Source organism: Netta rufina, assembly GCF_964035555.1.
Source record: "Netta rufina genome assembly, chromosome: 4".
Classification (NCBI taxonomy): Eukaryota; Metazoa; Chordata; class Aves; order Anseriformes; family Anatidae; genus Netta; species Netta rufina.
The window spans coordinates 17,545,815-17,557,935 of record NC_140127.1 but is presented as its reverse complement, the minus strand read 5'-3'; the positions used below and the strand labels follow the sequence as shown (position 1 = coordinate 17,557,935).

The 12,121-nt window shown below is 34.2% G+C and overlaps 1 protein-coding gene across 2 annotated transcripts in view; it reads right to left on the bottom strand.

The window, feature by feature from the left end:
- Positions 1-1,841: 1,841 nt before the first annotated feature.
- Positions 1,842-12,121, bottom strand: part of TUSC3 (tumor suppressor candidate 3) — a 120,666-nt gene continuing 110,386 nt past the window's right edge. Inside the window, exons 9-10 of one of the 2 annotated variants that reach the window (XM_084285828.1) lie at positions 10,089-10,179; positions 1,842-2,134 (exon numbers count right to left, since the gene is read on the bottom strand). In XM_084285828.1, the coding sequence (XP_084141954.1) occupies positions 2,119-2,134; positions 10,089-10,179 (107 nt within the window). In that variant the 3' untranslated portion in view covers positions 1,842-2,118. The remainder of the gene's footprint in view (positions 2,135-10,088; positions 10,180-12,121) is intronic. The other variant, XM_084285829.1, reaches the window with a different exon arrangement.

Here is a 12,121-nt window from a genome sequence, read left to right as displayed (position 1 = left end):
TTTTCACCCCATCAGCATGGCACTTCAGTATCCAAGGTCATTGATCAATTCAACTGGTCCCAGCAACAGTCTTTTGGAATGTGCCAGCTGTTTTTGTTTTGTTTTGTTGTATTTTGTTTTTCTGTCATGAGAAGTAAGGTAAAGGAAGCCCTATCCTTTGCTTGGTATTTTCTAATTGCTTTTCAATTCATGAAAAGGACACTTCCTCCAATTCTGGATTAGGTTCTTTAATAAAACCTTGCCTAGGTGTTTTTATCCATGTGCTTCTCTAATACCATTCTATCTCTCTAGAAGCTTTGCAAGCCTGAATTTTCCTCTATAAAAGTCCTACAGCTTTCTCAGCTGACCGTTTTAATCCTTGTCCTCAGTAAAGTTACTTAGTCTTTATTAGACACTTGACCATCCTATCAGGATTGGAAATTGTTCACTGGTTTGCAGCTCTGAGGCTTCCCTCTGGACTCCTTTTTATAGATGAGAGCTGTGTTGGCAATCCGTCAGTCCTCTGACACAGCTGGCAATCTAATGATAGGTGGAGGCACCTCGGTCAGCAGTTCTGCAGCCTCACATCTGATTTCCTTCAGAGCTCTTTGATAAATGCCATTTGGTCCTGAGATCTTAGCAGCATCTAGCTTACCTTATTTAAAGCAAATACACAGAAGGTGCTCTGACCTATCTGCTACAGAGAATTCAGCTTCTCTGTCAAGGTCTTATCATAGAATCATACAATCATTTAGCTTGGCAAAGACTTCTAAGATCATCAAGTCCAACTGTTAAATATGTGGAGAATGCAGGCAATCAGTGGGTGCCCCATCTTAAACCCTGATCATCAGCTCTCTCACCAGTTCCCTGCTGGGTCCCCTCCTTTTGATGTGTTTTAAGAATTCTGTGCTACCACGCTGCTACCACCTTGAACATCATCTTCTCATTACTTTTTTAGCCTTCTTAAGTTTACAGTGGACCTGATGTTCTATGAGTGTTCCCCTTGGCAGCATTTAAAACACAGAACTCCCTAAGACACCTTTTGTAACTTTCTTGTTCAGCTACGAGTCTTTTTTATTTCTTTTTGAGTTGTGGCACATTTTACCTAGGCTTTAAATAGAATATTTAACAGTCTGCAGGTTGCTTGTTGGTGTCTAGCTATTTGGACTGCTCCTTTTTAAAATTTTAATTATCTGCCTTTATTTCTACATTACTCCTTCTTTCAAACTGATTATTTCAGATTTCACTTTGATTGTCCACTCTTGCAACAGTATTGAACCTGCTGTATTATGGTTGCTCTTGGAGAGTTACTCTCCAATTAATCTTTCTTGTGCTTAGTAGCATGCTTAAGTTGCTGCTCTTGATTTGCTTATTAATTGTGAGATCTAGTCTTTGTTCCAGGAGGCAGTCGTGTACTTTTGGAACACTTTAACTCAGCAAAAGCTGCAATACTTAATCTCATCAGGATGTCATCTTGAGATCTCTCACTATTACTCCCTGAGTGTTGCAGTTTCTCTTGCCTTACTTCCTGATCAATATCATCATCTTGATTAGGGGTCAGTAGAACAGTTCTAATTCTTCTTAATAATAATAATAACAACAATAAATTATTAGAGGACTACAGACCTCCAACCACAGAGAATTATAGTTATACTTCCCCTTCCCTCCACCCCATAAGATGTATGGAGTTGTTAAATTACAGTCCCCACCTACATGTTTAGGTATTTCTCTAAACAGGAGTTTAAAGAACAATATTTTGCTCATATGCCAAAACACATCGCAAAAGCTTTTAACAAAATTCAGATGAAAAATCCTGGCAATACACCTTGTATTCTTGTCAATGAGGAAGACTTAAACAGAAGCACATTATAAAGAAATTTATTTAAATTCTTGAGCACTAAGTATACTATATTCATAACTTTTTAGCACTTCCCAATGAGATGTTTACTGTATGTTTCTATAAATTAAGCATTCATTGCATAAAACTGTATTCATTTCTCTATTGGCATACTATATAAATTATCACAAAAACAGACGAACCAACAAAAGATTCTTGAATACATGTAACGTTGGCGGGCAGATAATATCAGTAACAGCTTATCTTCATGGTAAGCAGCTCTAAATGAATCCCTCTTGAATTCATTTAATTAAGAAGCTGAAAAGAAAGGAAACATGATTAAATGCTGAGAAATGTCTATAAAATATAGCATCACAATTATTTCAAAAAGAATAAACAAGGACTTGAAAATGTTCATTTGAAAAGTCATCCAATGTTTGTGTAATAATCTCTTAAATTTTTATATCCCATTAAGTAATTACTAAGCAAGATGAAAGTCGTCAAATAAAAACCTGAGCGACTGAAGCTTAAATTTTCCTATTAAAAAAATTAAAAAGCAAAATGCACTTCAAACATCTGTTCTCTTCAATCAAGCTCTGCATCTGCTCTTACTACTTAAAGTGAGAACTACCTCTCCCAGGAGATGTTTCAGATTTATTTTAAGCATTCTTTACTGTTGAAGTGGCCCCTGAGCAAAGAGAGTATAGAGGACTTAGCAAGGCTCTGTAAGGCTGCAGTTTCTTACATTTTTAATGTTTTAATAAATTAAGAAGTTTCAGATGACATTGTTGCTTCTTTACCCCAGAACACAGCTTTTTATTTACAAAAACAAACAAACAAACAAAAACCATACACACTGCTTGTCATACCTTTCATTTGGGGATTTACAAGGACTTTACCAAAGAAGAGTTATCTTACAAATAGGTTAATGGGAACACAAAGACACAATCACAGACTCAGTTAACAGTACAAACATAAAAACAATGAGCTACTGAATGGAAGGATTTCTACAGCTTCACTGCCTCTAGCTTTGCATAAAAGATCTTTCCACTCCTTTATAGACATGCAGTGTGCTCTAGCGTACACATTGTATTAACTTCATCAGTTTTCCATTAATGGCATAATTAATTACTCATTACAGAACAGCCATGCAATTGCCATAAGCTTAAAAGACAGTACCAGTATAAAGATGTTCCCTGCTGTAAAAAGTTGACACGCTTATTAGGCAAGACATACAAACCAAGGCAAAACAGATGGCAACTGGTTGGGTGCTGGAGGGTGATTACTGAAAGGGAAAAGCTAGCAAGAACAACTGCGTGATGAGGTGAATTGTAAGGTGCTGAACAGAGAAGAGAATGCTGAGCACAGTATACTAGAAAGATAACCTAGCTCATAGATTGGTATTTAAGGCCATGTATAGGAAAAAAGGAATTGAGAGGAGAGGAGAGAAGAGAAGAGAGGAATTCAGTCAGTGAAAAATTTTGGAGGTGAAGAGTGGGAAGGGTGAGGATTACAGTAATCATGCAGGTTGTGTTGATAGACAGGGCTGAAAGATATAACTGTAGGAATATATAAATATAACAGCATCATTTTGAATAAATACACTGTCGTATTTACTGTTCCTTCCTTTCTGTTTGTAACTGAACAGCATCTTTAGCAGCTAAGAGACATAATATAGAACATGCGTAAGGTAAACACTGAAAGTAATGTAGAAATTATAAAACAAGCCAAAGAGATGCTCAAAGAAGGAAAAAGCCAAAGGTGGAAAATGACAAAAAGCAAAAACATCATAAAAATCATGATATAGGGAGTAGCCAAAAAAAGAAGGGGAGGAGGCAGCATTTCTGAAAAATCTGTGACAAGTTGGACAACATCTGTTGGAAAAGATCTGCAAAAAGAAAAAAAAAAAAAGAAACCATATCCCCTTAGGCAAAGCACAGCAGGAAAGGATGGCCAAACTGTGCCCTTCCAGACATTAACTAAATGGAAATGGGTACAACAGGTAGGAGGAAATGGCAGAACTTATAAGACTTATAGGAAAGCTATACATGCTAAAAGAAATTTCTAATGGTGACAATCACAGAAGTCCTACTCATTGAACAGCATGCAAACTGCCACAGGAAGAAGCATTCCCTTCTTAAGAGATGTGCTATGGGGCACAATTCAGGTCTGTTCTTCACCTGAAATTCAGGTCTACAAATTGGCACTGAATGTGGACATTTCTCATGGAGAGAAATGCAGTGGTTTGTGGCTATTCATTAATTAGGTATGCTCTTGGATAGTTTAGATGCATGGAAGAGACTGGGCTGTTTTGTTTCCATTTCAATGGACAGCTTCTTTCTCAAGAAGCTGCTGCCCGGCCACATTAAGAATAATAATATAAAAACAATAAATTTGAGGTGCATTGTCTTGATAAATGTGTATTGTAATTCTCCTGCCTTTTAAAATTATTCTTATTTCCTCTGTTTTGAGGAAAATAACCCATTTTGCCATAGACCTAACTGTGAATCTCGGTGTTCAACAGAAATACATTTATCAGTTCATAAACGTGAATCAAACTAATTAGGCATGAAGTCAGTGTGGCACACCTGAGCAGTTCTTTGTAGCACTCATATCTATTAAAAAAAAATAATTTGTCTGCATACATGTTCATTTATATTTTACCAATATATTTTTAAGAAATAACTATTCTATTTTATTCACTTGTATTTAATCTCTATTGTTCATTATTATGCAAGTTTTCTTTACCGAAACTAATTTAATTACATTGAGGATAGACATTTCTTATATGGGGTATACGGTGAATGCAAGGAGTTTTGCAGCTCTGGGGCATCTTGTAATTTGTCTGTTCATGTTGCACTGACTGCTTTTCTCTAAGCAATGAATGAATACTTCATGTCTGACTTAACATTTATGTTCATTTCATGAAAATAAGGCATCTTTTATTTATCATGCTATCTTGTAGCTTAGTTCTTTCTCTCTGCTAGTCAATAAAGAATATGTATTTTTTCCATTCTGCCAGTACATAGTTCTGAAGGCTGATTATTCTTTATGATTTAACTAAAACTTCTTCACCTTAATCTTTTCAATAATACACAAATGCAATTGCTATAAAGGCTAATCTGATAATGAAACACTCAAATGCAAGTTAAAAAAAAAAAAAAACAAACACCAACTTTTGTTGCATAATGCAAGCAACTTAAAAATTATTTGAAAACTTCAACTTTTCAGCTGTTCGTATGATTTAAAACCAGATTAAGAAAAAAGTACATGGTAAGTCATAGACTTGAAAGGACTGTAAGAAGTGTGAACAATAACAAAACCATACTAAAAATTAATGCAGAAAATAAAGCATAAAAGACAACACACTTGGTAAATTTCAGCCAAAGCTGAAAAGAAAAAAAAAATATATATTTTTTTTAATATTAGTAAACAGTGGGTAAGACTTTTGTCTGTCTGTCCTCTTGAAGAAACCAGTGTTACAAATATTTACATTCCTAATATTCATAATAATACACTACTGTGCTAGCGTACTGATACCTTCTGTTTTGTTCTTATTGTCCTTTCTCATTCTTAATATTTTCTGTGCTTTTTTTGGACTGCAACTGCCTGAAGTGACATTTGCATTGAACTTTCAAAGCTCTTTTCTGACCAGAAAAGCTAACCTAGAGTTCATACGTTTGGCTCAGAGTTAAGTATATTCTCTCTGTTGTTCCCATGTGTACTAGTTACTGATAAAATTTTGTGCTTATATAGTGAAATTTTATTGCTCAATGACTGAATATCTGATACTTAATATATCACTTATTCAGTTTAAATGTTGGGGTGAAAAAGCTTCTAAAAATATTCCTAACAACACCCTTATCTTATCCAGAAAGCTTTATAAAGTGGAAAATGTTCAACAGTGTGAAATAAAATTAATGAATTATCATTCAGCCATCAATGACAACAATTAAAATAAAAGTTTTAGCACAATTAAAGATTCTATCTTGCTCCTTACAAAAATGTAGTTTAGTACCAGCATGAAAAAAATCTGCCCTGATAAAAATGGCTCCAGGGGAGAGATTTATTACATGCTAACTCATCCATCATGATTGTGTACTCAGTAAGTAACCTTCACGGTGACCTCCATTTTGCATCACCTCTCTCATTCCAAAAGTTGATCGTATAAGAGTATTTTACCAACATAGGAACTTTTTTTTTTTTTTTTTCCCCAACACTAACCTTCAGAAAGTAATATTCTGTGGAAGGAAGAATTGAAAACTTAATTGGAAGATGTCTGAAGTAGATGAAAATAATGTAAACATAATGTTACTTTTCCTTCCTACATACATACGTGCCCTTTATAGAGCACGTTTATAGACTTGTGCTGTTCTCTAGCACTTTTCTGTTTGTCACAGAAATTAACACTGACAATGGCATTACTGGGGTCAAGGAAGTAACAGCATTCCCAGTACTTTTATTTATGCACGTTAGAAAAGGAAATGACTGTTTTACTCCAGTTTTTGACTCCTGCTTTATGTTTATCTATCTCTGTTTTTGATTTATCTTCACTACATAGAGGTCAGTGGAGAGAATGAGGATGCACAGAAGGTTATGTTACTTTTTCAGTTTTTATTGATGCATACTGCATACTGCTTCACAGAGGACTTGATTGTTTAGTGACAGCACAAACGAGTTGGTATATTAGACCTTTTTTTTTTTTTTTAAGACAGAAGTTGATGCTTGTGATTATGTATATAGCATTAAAACAACATTTTCTTTAAATACTGCTTTTGGCATGTGTAGATTCTTTCATAAACATTCTTTCTTTTTTTCTGACAAATCATTAGTATGCATTGTTGTTACTGTTGTTACAGACAAAGCTTTACTAGCCTGAGGACAATTTATCACATAAAGACTGATAGTTTCAAGGTGAAACCTACTAACAGTGAAAGTAAACAGACAGACATATTTCACATTGTAAGACATATCTACACCAGGATCAATTGATGGGACAAGAAACTCTTTGGAAATATGCTGAGAAATTCAGACAAAAAGATCAATGTGTATCAGCATATATGACTAAGATTTAAGAGCAGGATATAAAATTAATGGAGCAATGAGAACATAACAGAATTTATATACTTAGTCTACCTTACTGTTCTGTGTGTTCACTTTAAATTAAAATTAATTAAGTATGAGCATAAAGAAACTTCTCCTCTTCAGAAAGAGTATGGCAGTGTCATGTAGACTACATGGTTGAGACAACTGAAGTGTCAAAGAATCCATAGTATGTTTATTTACAATAACAGAACATAAAATGGGTTCAGAACTACCCAAGAGACCAACAAAACCCTCAAAGGAAAACCTCTCCTTAACAATGGAAAGGAACAGATAAGTAAATTAAACATTTGGAAACAACCAAATTTAATCATGGCAAAGTAATATGATCAGTTCTAGTGACGGTTTCCAGTAATTCTGCACTGAATGAGGATTTAAGACTGAATGGTTAGTTCATTCCCATGAAAACACAGAGAATCTAGAAGAGTACAAGCAAGCCTGTAAAACCTTGCTAAATCCTGTAGAAGCAGTAATGTGGCAAAAACAAAAACAAGGAACAACTTCAACACACCAAGTCAGCTACTAAATGTTTCTCATGTACTTAGCATCCATGGAGTTCATTCTTTCATGAATTTATCTCATGGGTATTGATTAGTAAGTTGTGATGCTGATTCTAACTCAGCTCCTTAGGACAGATTTTGGTTTATGGGTCTAACAGTTTCTTCACAGTAGCAGCATGATGAAGCAGTATCTCACTTTAACAGGATTGTAATGAATCATTCTTTTCAGCACTATCCTAGAGTTCTTTTATTTCTTTCTTCACCAGCTGTAACATAATAACGTGCATTTTTCCACATGCATTGCATATCAAACTAAATTTACCAAACCTTTGATAGAAATCAAATTTTCTCTCTCTCTCTCTCTCTTTTTTTTTTTTTTTTCTCCTGCTTCTTCACATCCTTTATTCTTAGTTTGGATACTAACAGAGGAGTCTAAAATCTACACAGGCTTCAACTTCTGCTAGACAACTGAAAAAAGATGTCTTATTTTTTCACTAAGAACAGATCCAGTTGTTGAAAAAAAAAATCTGCTTCCCCAAAATTTACAGCAAAAAACATTAGCAAGAAAAGAAGGAAATCCCCCAGAAAACAAGTATGCATGAACATCTATGGTGTTGTATTCACAAGGTACGGTTCAACCTCAGACATCTTAAGTGTAACATGAGAGTCTAAAATGTCTAGTGTTAGCATTCAGAAATACCATGCAAGGTCTGGAAGTTGGCAAAATCATATAAGCATGTTGTTAATATGTGGTAAGAACATTCCTAAGATGAAAGAATTAAAAATGAAAAGTGACCTTAATGTGCTGCAGATGAAGCTAATAATTACTTCAACCTAAGCTCTTAATGGGAAGTAAGAATATCTCACACTTTTGGAGACTAGATTCTGTTCTTCACCCCAAGTTATTGAAGGCTAAAAGGTAGAATATGTTGAGAGGCTGTACAGACTACCCCTAATTGAAAATTACAAACCCCATACTGATGAAATCTTGAAGTATTATAGTATTGAGCTCTTTAAAGAGCTTTTCCCTTTCCAGCAGGAAAGAGTAAAAAGCAGGAACAGCCTTTCTGTGCATATTGCAAGGGGAAGAGCTCTATTGTTTTGAATGGTAGAACAAAGCACAGAATATAAAACTGGCTACTGCACTAATGCACTAGAGCTAGTCATAGAAAGCAATACTAAGAGAAAAACTGTAGAAGTATTCTTTACATGATTTGTTAACAGTGGCATTAACAGCGGAACTGTTAAAATTAACAGACAGTTCTTTTGTTCTCTACTTCAAAATATAGCCTTCAATCTATGGTGCAAAAGCTTCCTTTATTTATATTTTGTATATGTATTAGATGACATTTCATCATGTCAGATCTTTCAGCAAAATGTTACTGTATCTATACAGCAACTTGAATATCATCCACTTACTTTCATCCATGTTAAATAGTGATGTAGATTAGTATTCTGTGAATGATTAGTCTACTAGTTTATAAAAAACAATTTTACTGGAAATAAGGCAAACATCTTATTTAAAATGCATTGTGGACAGCTAGAGGGAGGAAAACAGCTCACATGCATCTTATCTCTATCGTAAAGCCTTACATAGCACATTAAGACTATGCCAACTGTATAATATGAACATATATATACATGAAAATATATTAAAAAGGAGCAAAGACTGGAGCAAAAGAAAGAACAGCATAGTTTCAAATAGGATCAAAAGTCAACGGAACAAAACTATTAAACTTGGAGATCTGTTGGAACAACAGAAGACTCTTCCTCATTAAAAATATTTTAGTCATCTTATAAAAGAAAGCTTTGAATGAGAAAAATCAACAGATCTCTCTGTTTTGTTCCACAAACTTGATGACTCAGGAAATGTCACTGTATGGCTTTTATCTCAGTAGCCTGGTCCATCATTACTACAGCACTGAAGACTTCACATAATTGCACATTTCCCTTTCCTCTGGGGTAGGATTTTTCATGTAAAAAAAAATTATACTGGGATCAAGAGAAAATGATATGGATTCTTAACAGGCTACTGAAAAAATACGTTAACAGATGAGCAAGGCGATGTGAATCAAGTCTAGAACTCTACAGGTGACTCACAGATGAGAGCATCCACCTGCAAAATGGAGAGAGCTTCCCTACATCCTTGGGCAAGAACTGTTTTTCCTTTACTGTTTCTCCACTTTTTTCTTCTTGTCTGACAAACTACAACTGTTTAATTGGCAGATGTAAATATAATTAAAGATCATAACCCTTTATTTCCTCTCTGGTGTTTCTGACAAAAAAGATGGAACGTGGTGATAAAGCATAGCTTAGCACTGTACACTGGTTTGGTGTTTCTTTTATCTTAGTTTCAAAGATGCACAAAAAAATATCTAAAAAAGGTTTATAAATTTAAGCATATGTTTTCCTTTGCATTTTTAGTGGTGGCACCGTAGATGCCATGGTCTGTGCTCAAACCAATTTAACTGATCTGCAGTAACAGTCATGTCAACCCTACTAGCTTTCCAGCCCTTTTTGGTTCGTTTTGATTAATCACCTTTCTTCCTGCTTCTTCCAGATCCCACAGACTCCAGTGATAAAAATTAAATATCTGTTACCTAAAAGCTATTCTTAAACTTATTCAAAGTTACTGAAATATATAAAATGAGAATTTATTGAGAGATTACCTATATGGGTAGCCATGGTATTTGGAACGGAATATCGACAAAAGGAAGCTGAAGAAAAAGACCACCAGACCCAGGCCTACCAGGCATATTACTGGAAAGAAAACAACTTTGTTTACTAGCATATAAAAGATTTAAACTGGAATTTCTACAAAGAATATTATTTATGTCAATCATTTATAAGGAATTTTGACAGTGAAATACAAAACTGTTGCTGCCTTGCCTACTGATGCCCGCTATCTTCTGACAGGATTTTAAACACACATGGAAATAATATTTATGGTTATTAAGAAAAAATAACTTGTCAGTATGAATGTATTTTCAAGAAAAGAGTAGCAATTTGCAACTCAAATGTGTGTGGATACAAACACCTTACCACTGATAATGGATTTAGTAACCCTGTAAATTATACATATCAAGTAATGTCATTTCAGGTTTTTGCTTGTTCTTTTCAGAAAAAAAATCACATTTAGAAAAATATTGCTTGACTAATGGAATCATGTTCTCTCTAGTCAACCCTCTAAGGCTAAAGTAACAGCAAAGGCTGTTTAGTAGCTACTGTATCTAATTCTTAATGGCTAAAACATTACACTGTATTAAGTTCCAAGATTGGTAGCCAAATTATTTTTTACTCTTAACAACAATATTAATCTGCTGGTACTGAAGATAAGTAATAATGACACAGAGCTTCTCATAGCACCTAGATGAGATGCAAGCTCTTTTAAGTCTTTTCAGGCTACAAATGAATTAGCAAACTAAAAACTTAAATTAAGAAATGATATGTGAAACAGCAGTTGGCACCTATGTGCCATAGCATAAAATTTTATCAGTCATCACTGTTCACTCAATTGTACGTAAGTGGGGGAAAAAAAAATAAAAATAAAAAAAAATGTTTTATAAGCTGTTGCAGATAATTGAGATGCATCTCATCTACATTAGGTTATGTTTTGGTTCTAATGAGCAAATTTGGTTTTAAAAGCTTTTCTTATACTATTCCTAACCTAGGCAAACCTTTGCTATTTAATTGCAATATTTCTGTGTCAAAAGTGGCTGGCTTTGAGCAAAGAACAAGCAACCATGAAGTCAGTGAACCTGAAAACAGATGCATTTTTTCATTAAAATTGGCCATGTGAAAACTGACATATGTAAATTTAAATATATGATTTCTGCAGTTATTTTAAGAAAACTAGCCATATACAAATCTTATAAACACATTTTATCATCAAAAAATCATCAGTCACAAATACGATTTCAAAATATGAATAAATAAATTCATAAGCATGAACAAACAATGCAAGGCAAGTACACAGAAAGCATTCATGTAAGGACCACAAGCAGAAAGGAGTTTGATTTTGTACTGTAGTCCATTGTTATTTCACTTACATTCACACACCCAGCTGCAATCTGGATCTATGATCTATGATCGCATGCCGATTAAACTCATGACAATGTCTCTTTCAAAAGCAGTATTAGTTACATACTTTCATATCATGCTCTTACACGACTTATTGCCAAAAATCTTTTAAATATTCTGAATGACAATGAAATTCAGAAAAATATTAAACTTGCACTTCAGCCTTAGAATCTTTAGACATTACAGAATAGGGTATGTTCTATACTGTTGGGCTTTCACTTTCCTGTGGAAACCTACAATATTGGCAAAGTGTACCAAGAAAGAGAGTTGTTTCCACTCCTTCCAATATCGTCATCTTAAGCATTTTAAATGCCTGAATTCATGTTTTAAAAACAATATTTTATAACTCTTGTTCTTTAACTCACTGACTTTCAAATAATCCTAATCCAAAAATCATTCACACTATGCCTTACTACATCACGGAGATGCTGTGTTAACCTGTAGGTTGGCTGGGGATGCTTAAGCCATTTATATATATACATATTCATGCATATATATATATATATATATTACAGCTACAACTTCATATGAATGCAGCTTTATCTCCTGAAGGTTTATGCTATCTTTTCTACACCACAAAACTTAAAAATTGTTTTAAGGGATACCTTTTGAAAACTTAATC